We start from the raw sequence: 16,855 nt of genomic DNA on the forward strand, positions 1-16,855 counted from the left end.
GGAACTCCTTTATGCATTCGCACAGTTCCACACATTCACACCTGGGAGCGGCCCAACACAATCACAGCGTTTGACTCTTGGCTGCAGAGCGCCTCCACTGGAGACTCTGCGGGTCAAAAGCCTCTCTGTGGCAGTTGTTGAGGGAATATAGAGCAGCATATCACTCATTTGCTTTTCCAAGCCATCCAGTCCCAGCTGATCCAGGATTTCAAACTAGTTTCTCACACTTCTAGGCTACTGCTGCAACTTTGCCTAATGAAACAGCTTGAAATGTTGTAAATATTATGTGGAATGGTAAAATCTGTGTTAAAATATTCTTGACCGTGACTTTAATTATTAAGCACTGCATCCTTCTGGTACTTGTCATCTCATGACTAATCCCTTTTGGACTTAGAAACCAAAACGAGAGACAAAATACAACTGTGGTATTAACCCACAGACCAAAGTAATCAAAAGGGTGTTTAGAAATGAGTTCAATAAAAAACAGATTGTATGTGACATTTTTATCCGGTGCATTTTAAACCAAACAGCCATTTTATCCATTGAGTTCAACGAAACCACAGCATATATGTAATATTTCCCAGCCATTAAAATGCTTTGAATGACCAAGGAGCCTTGCTAGTGCTATTACACATATTTGAAAGACTGTATTAAAATGAAAATCTACACACTTAATGCCGTCATACATATAATGCCTGCCAGTCCACTCCAAAAAGTCCGTCTTTGTCAAAGGCTCATGACGAACAGCCACTTTTATTGAAACAATTGTCAGAAATATCTTAACCAGATTTGTTTCTTCCTCTGGTCCCTTAACAAGGCCTTTGCCCTTTCAAGAGCTTTGATATGCATCTAGCCTTTAACGTGGTAATGCTATTAGGGGATTCTTTACCCTTTACGGATCTTCTCTTAATGTTAATACCAACACAGGTGGATACGTGTGCCTCAGAGGGAGACAAAGAAAGACCAGACCCCTTTGACATTTTAATGTTGTATAATCAGTTGGGGATATTCAATAAGTCCAATTAGCCTTTGGTTCTTACGGAGACACATTTGTCAAAATATATCGTTTAAATGTCAAAAGTAGAATTTGATTGGTGGAACAGAGCTTCATGACCCTGTCAGCAGTGGCACTGCTCTTCTCATTTGTATTTCCTCAGTTTCTCATGGGAGCAGCTCGTGTCTTTTTCCTTTTCCACTTTCACTCCAACACGTTCTATTACCGTTTCTTCTCTTCCCTCCATGCCATCTTTTATTTGCAGTAGCAGCAGATATTGTCGCAAGAATGATTATTTGTTGATGTAATAACCTCTAGATTTAACAAGATGTTCTTCAGTGGGAGGTCAAATCACATCCAGAGTCCATTTCTCTTTTGGGCAGAGAGAAGGTGTGTGATGTGTCGGGTCAGCAGCGATGTAAAAAACTCCCTGTGGCAGCAGAGTGATTGTGACAAAGATATGACAACAGACACAACCTTTTTGACCCAATTTTAATATAGATGGAAATGTGGCTGCATTGCAAAGTGCGTATTTAAACCTGATCTGCATAATGGGCAATATTTTGGATATTGGCATCGACAAACTGAGTAATAACATAATAAAAGGGTCACTCTTATCGTCAAATGGCTGAGCATCAACCCAGTGTTCTGCCTCTATGTTGCTTTTACATGTTTTTGGTCCTTTTAGCCACATGAAAAGAAAAGCTGTTTGGTGAGGAAAGTCAAATGAAAGTCAAAAATCCAGCTGTGGATATTAAACCAAAACAAACAATGGTAACATTTCTTTGGGTCTTAGACTCAGTGGCACTAAAATAAGATTAGAAAATCCTGAGTGAGAGTGAAACAAAAGGAATGAAAAATAGATTTTGACGGTCAACTAGTTTTTACAGGTGTGAGGAGTGTGTTACAAATAAGTGGGCAGGAGGAAGAAAAGGAGGCTTTGATAATTCCTGGGCCACAGGTAGGCCGTGTTCAGCACCAGTGGCAAAGTCAGCTTATCACAAGATCCCAGTGTGTTGATTTTGGCTTGAATTTTTTGTTGTGCCTTATTAGACAACCCTCAACCAGAAAGACAGGCATAGGTTGGATCAAAGCCCCGTGCAGGAAAAGTCAGGACGAGTCCATGTGTGGCACTCGTTTAAACTTTCATCACCCATGTTAAAATTTAAAATAAGGCATGAAATGATGTCTCTTGTTGGACCGCTAAATATAGATATGATGTATCTCCAGTGGTGTGTAAGAGCCACCTCAGGGTGGAGGAAACCCCACGAGAATAAAGAATAAATAGTTTTTCTTTAAAGCTCTGAGTTAAGTGACGTTGAGCAGCTGTTTGAACTGGCTGATGGATTTTATTTCAAGGTGTGCGGGATGAGTGTGTGAGCTCGGATCTGGTTCAGTCACCATCTAATGGTGCCCATTTTCTGTATTTCTGCATCTGTTTTTGTATGTGCAGCTGTGTGTGTCCGCCCGGTTTCGAAGGCCGACGTTGTGAGATTAACCCAGACGACTGTGAAGACAACGACTGTGAGAACAATTCTACCTGCATCGATGGAGTTAACAACTACACCTGCATGTGCCCTCCCAACTACACAGGTACACACAAAATCACACAATCCTACATGCACCATCTATTTCTGGACTACAGATATTCCTCACTCTTTGCCCCTGAGAGGCAGACGAGGTCAGCAAGTGCCTCCACTATTGCACACACATACCCACACTTAGAAAATCATAGTTTCCACTTTACTGGATGATAAGTTAGTAATGGACAGCCTCTCTGCACTGAGCTGAAACTGGTCCTACAGGAGGTTGAGAGCACAGTCATGAGCGAGAGACATCACAGAGAGAGAGAGAGAGAGACTGAGGGGAGGATGACAGTCAAATGGCAAAGACGGAATGTGCAGCAGAGGGAATGGGAAAAAGAAACCAGGCCAGGAAAAGAGTAAAGAAGAGGCTAATAATGGGAGAGAGTAAGTGTAGTCCAACAAGTGGAGGCTGAAATGCTGACTGGGAAGTTAAGTTTTTCTATCTGTGACAGAGTCCTCTAACACACACACACACACACACACAGCTGGTCCCCTTTGACACTGGATTTCGGACAATATACACACACATTTACCCACACGCACACTATGTCGTTATCGTTGTTGGCATAAAAACGCTTCATACACTGCCAGCCATCACCACATACAGCTGGAGTGTGCGCACACACACACACACACACACACACACACACACAGCTGGTCTCTTTGGCTCTGCACCTCTACTCAGCCCAGTGAACCGCAGCGTAATCTTCAGGTGTCACATTAAGAGGACAGTCCTTCACTAGTCACTCTGCTTTCTCCAACCTCAGCAACCACGATAGTCACGTCATATTTGCACCAGCCTGGAAAAACACATCAGGATTTAAGGTCACAAGACCCTTTATACAGCTGATATAAGGTTTCTACCACAGAGGAGTCTCATTCCTAAAAAGGAAAGTCAGTGATTTAAGGCGCTTGACAAATTAAATGCCTTTTAGATCATAAGATATGCTATCAATGTGCAGTATCACTATTTTGACTTGAAGGTAGTAAAAGGTCACGGGGGGGGTCGCAAGAGCATTACGATTCATCCCTCTAAACGCAAAACACATGTCAAGAAAGTTCAGCCATGTTTAAAATGCATCACCAAACACCAAACATTAGTAAAACCTGAAGTTGTTTCACTCATTAAATTGATAATTTGAGTGTTAATTGGTTTCCTAATGTTGTGACAAAACTTTAATGTGTTCTGGCTGCCACTTTATCATCATTAACAATCATTACTTTGTCAAAACAAAAAAGACTGCCATGGTCTTTTGGTCGCAGAGCCAGGGCTAACAGTGACAGCGGTTTCCCAGTACTCCCCTCTGTTGTTCTACGGTACAAGTCAAGTAGAGGGCAACGAACCTGCATCACAAACAGGGCTACAGTAAAGCTTTCACCGTGTCTTGTGGTGAGGAACAACTGAATGGGTAAATTAGGCGGAGGATGTTTATCTTCCTTTGCAATTATCTCAACCGCTCAAGGTCTCATTTGTGTATGGTAATTGTACTGAGGTAACACAACTAATAAATGAAAGTTGGCATCTTTTACTTAGTGTCGAGTGTGAAATAGTGGAGCCTGCCCATTCAGTACCCAGGCGCTGTTGGACAGCACTCTGTTGTTTTCTCCACTTGGTGCAGCTGAAAAAGCTAGAGATGCCATTTCTACCAGATGCAGAAGTGAAATGTGGCTCAGAATAATGTGTTTGAAAGTGACTTGATGTGAAGGTGGTGGAGACGCACAGTGTGGGAATGAGGCTGTACGATTAGATTAAAGCGGGCAGAGAGCAATGGAAATGTGTTTGACCTTTCTCAATCTCCTGTTCCTTCATATGACCAACTTCAGCCAGGGATCTTACACACGTTGTTAACCCTTGTCAACCTTGGTGTGTGTGTGTGTGTGTGTGTGTGTCTTTCGACAGCGGCCACTGTGACACACTCTATTAACTCGCTCCTCAATCAGCTCTGAGAAAAAAACTGATAATGCTACTCCCTCTGTGTGTGTATGTAATAGATAAAGACTCCCAAGAACAATCTCTGAGGCCTTGAGAGATAGATAAACATAAAATATATTTTTTTCACTTCACTTTTTCTCTCTCTTTCTTTTCCACCTCCATTTAAAATATAAAGTATGTGTGAGAAATGGTTTACTTTATGTGATAACCTGAGAGTTTCTAAAGAGATAAATGTCTCTCTCTGTCTCCAGGTGACCTCTGTGAGGAGGTGGTTGACCCTTGTCTCCACGGCTTTGACCCATGTCAGCATGACTCAAAATGCGTTCACGTTGGCCGCAGTTACAGGTGAATGATGGCCGGTCATAGTCACTGTGATGTCATTGGAAGTTTTTTTTTTCTCTATTTTTTAACCAAAGGGACACTGAGTAATCGTTATCAAGTATGAAGTGTTTGCTGCCCACAGACAGACACACAAAACAGTAAAATATCTGTAATCATCAGGCAAAGCCTGTTGCCAACCATATTTCCATGTCACTTTAGGTGCGAGTGTTTACCGGGCTATGTGGGGCAGCACTGTGAGCAGGACTATAATGACTGCCTGGAGAATAAGTGTCAACACGGAGCGGAGTGTGTCGACGCTGTCAATGGTTATACCTGCGTCTGCAAAGAGGGTTTCAGGTGAGAGTGATGGGTACAAATCACGGGCGCAGGAACTCACAGAGACGAGCACACTGAACAGTAGACAGTGTAGGGCCAAACTGGGAGGAAATGCAGATGGTGCTTCATAATCAGACACTTGACTGTCTAGACCTATTCCGTGTATGTGTGTGTTTGTGCGCGTTATGTGCAGCAGATGAAGCTCCATGTGGTTAATTATAGCAGGGACTGCTGGCAAGAGAGAAACAAATTCATCACAAGGGACAGAGAGAGAAAGAGACAGAAAGGGGAACCAAAGGAAAATCAGAGAAACGTTAAGGAAAATTGGTTTTAAAAAAAGGAGCTAAATTAAAAATTAAAAATAAGATTCAGAAACTATATAGAATGGCTTTGCTGTGTCATGCTGCTTATCATTTCTTTCATGGATATTACCTTTCCAACTTCAGACATGCAACCCCAAAAGCAATAACTAAGCAACTTTTATCAGAAGATACTGGCGCAGCAAATCAGTCTGTGAATAAGTTTATCTACTGTTTAATCCACTTCTTCAGCGGGCTCTTCTGTGAGAACCCTCCGCCAATGATCTTGCTGCAGACCAGCCCATGTGACCAATCAGACTGCCAGAACAGCGCCCAGTGCCTTGTGGTTGCTGGGGAACCCGTTTGCCGCTGCATGCCTGGTTTCTACGGCAACAAATGTGACAAGATGGCCACTGTTCACTTCCTGGGTCGCGACGGGTATGTGGAGCTGCCAGGCACGAAGCTTCGCCCCACCGCTCATATTTCATTACAGGTACAGTCAGCGTTTGGTCTCTGCTCACAAAGCTTCAGTTTCAAGTTACAGAAATCCAGCAAACACGTGGGAATTAATAGAAGCCTTAAACCTGGTGAACACTAAATTATCACATGGTGCTGCCTCACCTTGAGAATAAAAAAATTTCACCCTTGTAGCCATACTTTGCTGATCTACATGGAAAATATTTCTTGAAATAGAGCCACGAGTCGTTCCCATCAAGGCTATAGAGTTTCAGGACTTTGGGGCAATGAAGCAAAGTAAATATCTGCTACACCCTCTGCTTCCATGTTACTCTTAGCTGTCGCACACACACACACACATGCAAATGCTCAGACTATGCAGCCTATGTTTTGGCCACCTGAGGGTCATATCCTTATAAAGACTTATTTTATCTCCCTTCTTGGGAAGGAAATGTGAATTGGGTGAAAGAGAAACAGGAGACGGAGGGCAGTCTAAATGATATTTACCACCTGTTTGGACCCACGTGAGTCTGGGTGTGTGTGTGTGTGTGTGTGTGTGTGTGTGTGTGTGTGTGTTTGTGTGTGCACGTGCATGTGGGTATTTCTGCCTTCCTGCCAGGAGCTTTCTATGTCAGTGCCAAGGCTGTTAAAACTCTACCAAGGGGCCCTGACTCAGAGGCAAGAGAGGGAAAACGAAAAAAGCAGGAATGAAAGGGCAACAACACTTCATAAATCACTGAATGTTTTTTTTTTTTTTGTCTTTGTCTTTCGCACTTTCATTTCTTTTTTCCTTTTCTTTCAGTCTAGATCTGATTTCTCTCTTTACCCACTTTTCTATATTTCGCTCACTCTTTCCATCACCCGTCTCTCTTCGCCCCCTCCTCTCACTCTCTTTTGTTGTCTCGGTCGCTCCCTCGCTCTCGTCTCTTAGTCTGTCTCTCTGTCTTTTCTCCAGCAGCTTGTTAGCAGGTGTTGACTTGGCTATGCTCCATTGAAGCCAGAGTGTTAAGTGCTTGGCCCTTTCGCCCCATTTCCACTCGCTAGTTAGTTAGCGCTTAGCGGAGCACGCAGGCAAGTGTGACATGTCAAGTGTGTCTGCGTGAGCGGGAGATGTGGGTGACCTCGTTTTGGGTTTCCGAATTTCCGTTTTCTTTCCATTTTCTGCTCCTCATTTAACAGCTTAATTTGTGATATCCGATCAACAGTTCTATTTCTCTCGCTTTCCATCGGCACTCATTGCCAACTATCTGAGTGAATTACCACCAAGTGACAGTCTAGACGTTTCACCAAGTTTTAAAACCTTAAAAACACCAATATGAAAGCTTTAAAGTTTTTATTAACGTAACAGCAGTTGAGATGATTGGCAAATCCTAAAGTCAGAGCGTAATATCAATATTCATGACTGGATTCATTAGCATCTTTACCATGTTACTTTGTATGAGTTCGTTTTACTCCAAATTTGGGTAGTGTGCCAGTATGTGAAGCCATTTCTGCTTCTCATTTGTTCTCCATCTTTTCTGTATACTCAGGTGGCTACAGACAAAGACAACGGTATTTTATTGTATAAGGAGGATCATGACCCCCTGGCGCTGGAGCTCTACCAGGGACACATACGACTGATTTACGACATCGCAAACTACCCACCGACCACTGTGTATAGGTAAGCCACACACAGACAAAACTACTTTCCTGATATCTCGACTTGTACATTGGTTGTTTACTCAGTTAAATTGAGCTTATATTATGCATTGGACTCAAGGTAGTTTAACTACACAAACAAATCAAAAACCTACACAGCGTGTAAAAGCCACTAACGAATTCAATTCAACACAGTTTAAAGATTACAAAAGGGCTGTACCTGTAGACATGTATTTTACATTACTTTAATGTATCCATTTAATTGTGCCACAATGCTATACAACATTAAGAACACTGAAGTTTTAAAGGCGCTTAAGGCGAAGAATATTTTTAACTGTACAGTGCACGCAGTTCCACAACTGAAGTCTTTAAGGATCACAGGTTCCGAGTACTTTTAAAGACTTTTCAGAAAGTGCTTATGTAGCCACACATACACAAATGTACCAGCACACACATTTAAAGACACACACACGTACAGTTTCAGACCCATATCTGAACACTTTCCTCAGTAAGGAAACAGAAACCCTGAACTAAAAGAGTCCGTCTCAAACAGTTGGAACAAAATCCCTCCTTCGTGGTCAGTGGAAGACTTTGGATATTATATGAACTCCATTTATATTTTAATAGTCATGGATATTCAGTTCTAGAAAACAGGAATTTTAATAGGTTCATGGCATTGGTCGTGAGGTCAAGAGAAAAAGGGAAGGTGTATGAAAAAGAGAAAGGGATTAGGTAGAGAAAAATAAAGGAGCAAAAGAAGAAAAGAGATTGGAAAAATGAATTACCCAGCTTTGTAGTGAAGGAGAGGGAGTGTGTGTGTGTGTGTGTGTGTGAGTGAGTGAGTGTGAGAGAGAGAGAGAGAGTGCCCATGTCCACTTTTGTTTGGTGGTGATTGGCTCCTATTGATTCTGTCTGCTTCTCTGTCTGCATGGTCTGTTGCAAAAGACAGATGTGAGAAGGATATATGATACAAGATTCAATACCACAAGTAACATGCACACAGACCGCAGTGCATAACAATGTATAACATGTAAGACTTCCATTAATCAGCAGCAATAATCTGTTACTACATTTATTTGAAAAAATACCAATAACCAAAAAGGCTATTGGCAAGATGTTTGACCACTGTTGTCTATAACTTGATGTGTTGAAGGAAGACAGATACAGTCATAAAGAATCTGAATCTACACTGCACAGAACAATACATTGCCAGTTCAAATACAGCTGAAGTTTACAGAATATTTTGTGTTGGGAGGTGCTTAACGCTCATGGAAAAATCACTTGTGTATAGTTCAGCATGGAATGGGAAAAAAATAAAATTTTTTACTGGAGCAAACTCTAATGGAAACAGCAAGTTTTTGGGGAAATTTGCCAATATCGAGAAACATGAGAACCAACTATACAATAATGTGAGACTGCAGCTTCTAATGCGCTTGGCCAGGGACTAATTTACCTGGTTATTATGGCAAGGTATGAAGGTATGATTGATTGGAAAGTATTCATTGATTAATAGTAACTTTTTTTCTGCATTTGAAGGAGACTTCAGCAAATACTATATGTCGGATGTATCATCTGGGAAGGAAAACAGTTAGTTTGGTATTTTTAATAAAATCAACCTGCCACCCTGTTGAGTCGGTCTAGTTTGCTGCAGATGTTTGTGGCCTCCTGTGCACTTTCCATTTTTGTGGGGAGTTTCTGCTTCCTGTCATGGATGGGGCGGTTTGTAATCTGGGTGGATGTGTAGAAACCACTTTCCCCAAATTTCCTTAACCAGAATATTGCTGTTCACATTACATGACACGTGGTGAAAGGCAGGAAGAGCACAAGAGGACGGAAGGACAGAGTAAAAGAACGGAAACAATGGAGTGAATCTAATTAGCCACTGATACAGATGGGAAGAAGTGGAGACTCCATTGAAAAGGTTGAGAAAAGATAGGGAGGTATGTATTGATGCACTTGGACAGACAGACATAAATGGAGAGATAGATAGAAAGATAGATGAATGGGCTGAGAGGACAGGAATGAAATCGCAAACAACATGATAAAGAGATAACTGGGCAGAATAGGTCGAGCGCCAGAGGAGAAAATGGGAGAAGTAAAACAGATGGGTAGAAGCAGCTGAAACGAAAAGACCATGAGACACGGTTGAATAGCAGGATGGATGAGAGAGGAGTGAGGGATGACAGAGGGATGGAGTGAGAGGCAGAGAAGAGCAGAGGGGGAAAAGTAAACCGCAGAGTGAGTCAGGGAATTATCCTTGTCTGGTCTTGTTAACTTGACACAGGCCACGCCTGGTAGGGAGACAGACAGATGGACACTGCGAGAAAGTGGAAGTGGAGGAAAAAGTGAAAGAAAGACAGATGAAGACAGACAGGGACAAAGAAAGTGACAGTAAAACAGGAAGGAAAGATTGAATTTGATATAATAAACATGTTTCAATGGAGGACACAAATAGAGACAGGGGAGCCAAACGTGGAACATAAGACAATCTACAAGTGTGAGCAATGAAAAACTGGACAAAAAAAATCTATAGGATCAAATCATATCTGAGCACAATGCTGAGCACTAAGTAAGCACCGTCTCTATGTTTTGTTTTGTTTAGCATTAGTAGTCTGGACGAAAACGGGCCTCATTCTACCACAAGCTTCCATGTAGTTCTTTGTACGTGCCATTGTTTGATTGCACGAGTCTGAGCAATGCAAGTGGCCTATGTTATCTGCCCTAATTTGGAAATACATTGTAAACGGACTCAAACCGCATGGCAACGCAAGCGCAGGCAGAATGTCGTCCCGCCATTAAAACTGATGCTGTCCAGAATGGCGTAACTGTTTAACCACCACAATCTGAGCTCAGTATTTCTGGCAGATCCTGAACATGGCACTGTCCATACAGTTACTGCGGTTGAACGACTGAGAGCCAGGGACTAGTGCCAGTCCCTGAGATGTTTCGGAGCGATCCCAGGTTTGGTTATCTTATGTAGAAACCAGAGAAACAGAAAGGGTACTGCATTCAAGTCAGTCTTTCACAATGAGCTGAACTGAAGCTGCCGCGGCCAAACCAGTGTACACTTAAACAAAATTTAGGCTGATAAAACGGTAAATTAACACATCGCCTCAGTTATAATCCTTAATATTTGGCAGTGGCCAGTTGGATGTGTGTGTGAGCTTTCTAGTGTTGGATATCTAAGGGTCAAAGGTTTTCTGTACTGTATGGGTAACAAACTTAGATACATTCGGTATAATTTTGAGTGTTAACAAACATAATGTATACCTTTTGCGTCACATTAATTCATTTGTATTTATCTCCAGCAATGTTTACATCCATGTGCACTAGTTTGCAGCATTCTTCATGGTGCATTACTGCATTTCCTGGTACATTACCATCACCTGTAGATCGTTGGGATAAAAGAAATTTATGAATTATGCAGAATTTATGCTGTGTCATCCACGTATGGGGACCCAAATCTAAAAAACTCCTATATAGCACCATTCCAGGTAAACAACTCTAAAGGGTAGTTTAAAGTTTGTACTAGAAAATGTGTTCCAGGGTCAGCAGAAAAGATAAACGGTAATGGAGTATGTGCAAGGACCAAACACATAGGTCTGTATGTGGAAAGACCAAGAAGGGGAAACAGTAACAATACAAGTACATCACGTTGCCCTTATTAGCAACAGATTAAAGGTTATGTGCATGTGCGGTATTGAATGAACGTGTGTTTGTGTGTGTGTGCGCACGCTGTTGTGTATTAATTTGCTGCCCTTTACTAAATGCCACACTAATCTCCCATCGGGTCAAAGGGAGCACATCTACTGTTGTTCATCAGTGACAGACAGAGAGAGGGATGCAGGGATTTATGGGTACATGAGAGGAGAAGAGGATGATAAAGGAAGGCAGAGGCAGAGAAACCAATGGATGGACAGAAAGGAGAGAGAGAAGACAGAAGTACTGCGGGCAGGAGGGATGATGAAATGTTGGGCAAAGATAAATGGAAAGGGATCCAGAGAACAGTGTTCACTTTGTGAAATAAAACCAAATAAACCAGATTTATTTTCGAGTGGCAGTTATGCAAAGTTCAGAGGAAAAAGGAAGTAAATGAGAAAAACATCTCACCTGACAAACTTTGCCATCATGTCCATGAAAACCGAAGCAGCAGTTCATTTTGACACCAAAAACTGTTGAGTGCAACCAGCAGCGTCTTCTGCTGGGATGGCCAGAAAATGGCGATCCTTGTCTGTTAGGTCATCTTTGTGCCGCTTGAACACAAACAAATGAACTCTGGATTCAACACTGAAATCAGCGAGAGATTACAGAAATCATGCAGGCTATGGAAGAATCCTTCATACTTAAACGCTGAAATTTACACCCAGCGTCTGTTTGTATTTACATCTCTAAAATGATTTGGCCCCCAGATTAGTATGTGACTGACTAAATGCCTGTCATGAATCTGGCTCTTAAAAACCACTGACTTGTGGTTACATCAGAAAGACAATCCGTGAACATTATAGGTTTAAAACACCCAAGGGCAACAAAAATGGTCTAATACTGAAACTTTATAGGCCTGACACAACGAGCAGTCATTCCTGAAACCCTACATCAAACAGTAATGCATCCTCTCCTGAAAAGTACAAATTTCATTCAAACTGGCCGGTCCGCTTAAATGAAAGCTGAAAAAAGAAAGAAAGAAAGAAAACAGCAAAGGCGCTCGCTGTTCACCAGCTGCTGTCTCAGCAACGACTAATTGAGGTTACCACAGCAATACGGGGCTGCGATTCCTGTCTGCTGAACATCATTTTAATCAGATTGGGCTGCTAAACACACACACATGCACATAAATGCACATATGGAAGCACATGCAGACTCACAAACAAGTAAAGATCTACAAAACGGACTGAAACATGCAGACACTAATGAATAGACTGTCCGTGCGCGTACACACTCGTGTAAAGGTAAACGCACACTCGTATATGTTAAAGGAAAAAAAACCCACATTCACAGGCACACATGGGTTCAGTGTCAGATACTTTCATGCATGTATATATCCACACAGGCTGCAGATGGTTGGTGGTTCAATGATAGCAGTGCCTAATTGGATTTAACAGTGGATGTGGATTTGTGCATTTGTTTCTAATCCAAATAGCTTTTTTCAGTTGAGATAAAGTCAACAACCAGTAATGACCTCTGAGTTTTTATGGGATTCGTTTATGTGAAAAAAGCCAGTTTTCAGTTTTAGGAAGTTCTTTTTTAGTAAAGTTTATTTGTCTATGAATATGCTTCTTCGGGGTGTATTTGATTCTGCACTGACAGGAAATTGACGTCCCTTGTGGCTACGGGCAAACGCAGTGAGTGTAAGAGAGAAGGGCAGAGATCTGCCGCAGCTGTGTGTTTGTTTTTATTGAATTCCATAATGGGCTGTTTTTTCACTAATACACTGGGCCAACATGACCGACTTCAAAGAGCCTTGGATATACTTATATGCACACACCCACACACACACACACACACACACACACAAATAGACCCAGCTCTACGATATATGTTCATAAAAGAAATGAAGAAATGTGTTTCACACAAAGGAAAATAAATTCTCACAGGTGTTATTAAGACCTTTTATATGGCTATTTATATATTCCGAGTTTCATTTCCAAATGAATTTCCAAAGTATGTTTCACATTTTGGAAATGATCATTTTGATAGAACAGGGATGAAGTTTGATATTGGCAAACGTCAAATACACAGACTCACGCACACATTGTGACTGCTGCTTGAACTCGCACTAGTTTGACCATCGTCTACTGCCACCTGGTGGAGCTTTATCCTCCCAGCAGAGAGTTTGTGTGTGTGTGATGTGTCAAAATGAGTGTATGAACCTCAAGCCCGTGCCAAAAAATCAATTTCAGAATGCTTTCTGCCATAAGAGCCGCTTGTTTGATTCAACTTTCCGGTGACTTGAACAAATTCAAAGGGGGATGAAGGGCTTCTTGAGAGAAAGCGGAGGCGCTTTAGACGAAGAAAAGGAGGAGAAAGGGCTGTTGAATGGTGTTGGGGTGGAAAAGGACAGCAGAGCGTAAGGGTGAGTCAAGAAGAAACTGGGGAGGAAAAAAGAAAGGGAGGAAGAAGAGTGGAATCGGAGATTTATGGAAAAAAGAATCAGGAAAGCTAGAGTGGGAATACAAAGTAAAGATATGAGAGGAGGGGATGAGGTAAGGTACTAATCTTTCAGGCTAGCAGACCATCATTTCGCTCGGTTGCAGCAGGCCTGTTTGAGACTATTATTAAATTACATGGCTCCTAATGGAAACCATGTATGTGTCTATGTTGGGTCTACAGTGAAGTAACAGCTCTTATTTTAGAAACCACCGGCTAAATCCTCAACTATAGACCGATGTCCAGAAGAACACAATGTTTTGTTGTTTTTGCTGCTGTTAATTGCATAAATGGCTTTGTTGCTCTTTATTACCTCTGCGCTGAGAACAGTCATAGCCAGAGGAATTATGTTTTTTGGAAGTCCAACTGTCCCGTTCTCGTGAGCACAATAACTCGTAACTCAGAAATACACCTCATAATGTTTCATAAATTGCAGTCTTTTATAAAAGCCTGGATGAAATCAAACAGAAAATTGACTATTTGTCATAGTGGTATTGTTGATTTTTTTACTTTATACTATCTAACCTGCATTCTCTTATTGTCGCTCTCAATGATAGCTTCTTCCTTTTTTCCTTTGTTATTTCCCAGCCCTGTAAGTCACTCAGGACTGATTCCAGACTTCACAGCTCCGCTGGCTGATCATGCAACATCACTGTAATCTCTCTATTTTCTACAAATAGCTGTCAATCAAAATGGACTGAAGACTCCTTAGCTAGTCAGACAATGAACGGCTGAAATAAAAGGGATGTATTGTCTTGATGTTGAGCTGTGGGAGTCTTGAGCAGACCACCAACGGAAAGAGTGGCTTCACTTCTTATTTTGTGTTTTTGATGTTGTGCTCGTTTTCTCCGGGTTCGAGGAGGAAAAAACTTGGGTGAACGGAGGCACAGTCAACTTTACCACCCCGCCATCTACCTCTCTTTCCCGCTCTCTCTCTTGCTCTCTTGCTCTCTCTCAGCGGAGCCAAACCACTGTCTCTATAGCTGTCTGTCTCCCCTCCAGCATAAACCACTTAGTGGGAAATCTCAGACACACACTCTTATAGACAAACACACACACACACACGGTTCCCAGGGTCAGAGCTGGTGCAAAAGGTCATGATCCTGATTCATTGCAGGCTCCTCTTCAGCGCAAACAATTATTTCCTCAAAAAAATATCAGAGCTCTCATAACAAAGCTCATTTCTGTAACACAGGAGTAGAAACTGGCTGAGTGTGACCATTAAATTGTCTTAATTTAGTCTCTCCTCTCGGTGCAGGCCCATCAGATTCATTTTGGGCCTAAAGCCCTATGGCCTAAATCAAGGGCACATTTTAATCACTTCCAAAAGACCATTGAGGATGTAATCAGTCTGTTTTATGTTTGAAAATAACATTTCAACCCGGATTTCCCTAATTTCTTTCTCATTTAGTCTGGTCGATTTGCAAACATAACAAAACAAAGAAAAAGAACCGTTTACTTGAAAATGTTTGGTGCCTGCTTTGTGTCTGGCATTTTCAATATGCTCTATCATGGTTTTTTTCTTCACAAATTCTCCTGACTGGTGTAGAATACAGCAGTCATTTATCATAATAAAAACCATCCAGAAAATTTCTCATTCCATGTTTTTTTTTCACTCGTGTGTGTATGTTTGTAACAGCGTGGAGTCGGTGAACGACGGGCTTTTCCACACAGTCGAGCTGCTGATTCAGAACCGTTCCCTGAGCCTGGTGGTGGATAATGGCGTCCCGAAGAGCCTGGGAAAGCTGGCACGCCAGCCGTCGGTCGACCACAACACTCAGCTTTACATAGGAGGTACCCTACACAAATACACACAAATTAAAATATAGTTGTTGAATTTAAACACACAACAGACAAAAATACTTTTTGGTTTTTGTTCTTCAAAAAGAGGCAAGACGGACCCCGGGAAGATTTTTAATTACTTTTATGCAGTGTTAGAAAGAAAAAAATTTGAAGTACTATGATTGCTTATTTCATGTACTTCTCAAACAAGAATAAAAAATATTGGACAGACAGACAATCTTCCTTTACATCACAGCTTTTTTTCTCTAGTCAGCTCAGATTCATCCTGATTTGCTTTCCTTTTCCTCCACGTCTTTATGTCCATTTCTTAGGTGTACCATCTCAGGTGGTGGCTTCAGGTCTACGTACAGGCCCTGAACGTTCTCCTCAGGCTTTCAATGGCTGCCTTCAAAACGTTCAAATCAATGGAGAAACTCAAGATTTGAGTCGCAGAGCCACCGGAGGACGACCACTAAGTGTTGACAGCAAGGTAATCCAATTTTGCAACTCGGGTAGTGTCTTATTACAGCGGAGTGTACAACTCATTCAGCTGTAAGTGTGGCCGGGGAACAAAGCTGTCATCATGTCCATAAAGTTGTTTTTACAAATGAGACCAAGTCCTGATTAAAAAATGCTGATAAGAGAACTTCTCTCTATTTTGGAGCTGTACTCTGACCTTTTCATCGCTGATGGGTACTCCAGCATTCATGTCTTATCTGCATTAAAACACCTTTGACCCTCCTTCCACTCACTTTACTGTCACCCTTTCTTGTTCTGTCACCAGGCCGATGGTATTCTCGCCGGGTGTCATACCTGCAGTGTGTGTGCTAAGGGTGTATGCAGGGAAGGAGGCGAGACGGGGGTAACATGTGACTGTCCTCCAGGACGAAGTGGAGCCCTGTGCGATAAGTCGACAACGCCAAACCCCTGTCAGACCAACAGGTGGGCAGACACACCAGAGACATATGTGGTCAAGTTAAGGAGAGTTTGAAATGTTTCTACTGTTGGTTAAACAGACCAGCCGTGTGTAACAGCAGATGTAAGTAAAATATTAAATCCAGAATAGTTCCAGCTGTTTAATGTAATGCATTACTTTTTTTATATTATTAGCTCAACATATGGGACCTGTCTGTACATCTTTTTGCATTTTATTCTTTATGGTGTAAAAGTTAAAATAATATAATTCATCAAATGTGTATGAAATAATGGAAAGGTGAAGTCTTTTAAAGAAATGTGTATTGCTTCACCACCACAGGGATGTGTGGTTGCATGAACTTTCCCTTGGCATAATTTGTGACAAGTTTATCCCTTTAAAAATTTAGAGGATGCAATGAATGATCTCATCATTTGGAAAAAAATAACATGT

The 16,855-nt window shown here is 41.7% G+C and overlaps 1 protein-coding gene across 1 annotated transcript in view; it reads left to right on the forward strand.

Moving 5' to 3' along the window:
- The window catches only part of slit3 (slit homolog 3 (Drosophila)), a 214,489-nt gene that overhangs the window by 194,417 nt on the left and 3,217 nt on the right, over positions 1–16,855 (forward strand). Inside the window, exons 29-36 of the mRNA XM_029511904.1 lie at positions 2,448–2,587; positions 4,765–4,858; positions 5,054–5,191; positions 5,722–5,962; positions 7,455–7,585; positions 15,347–15,501; positions 15,822–15,979; positions 16,274–16,431. Coding sequence (XP_029367764.1) covers positions 2,448–2,587; positions 4,765–4,858; positions 5,054–5,191; positions 5,722–5,962; positions 7,455–7,585; positions 15,347–15,501; positions 15,822–15,979; positions 16,274–16,431 — 1,215 coding nt within the window. The remainder of the gene's footprint in view (positions 1–2,447; positions 2,588–4,764; positions 4,859–5,053; positions 5,192–5,721; positions 5,963–7,454; positions 7,586–15,346; positions 15,502–15,821; positions 15,980–16,273; positions 16,432–16,855) is intronic.

Source organism: Echeneis naucrates, chromosome 10, assembly GCF_900963305.1.
Source record: "Echeneis naucrates chromosome 10, fEcheNa1.1, whole genome shotgun sequence".
In the NCBI taxonomy this organism is placed as follows: domain Eukaryota; kingdom Metazoa; phylum Chordata; class Actinopteri; order Carangiformes; family Echeneidae; genus Echeneis; species Echeneis naucrates.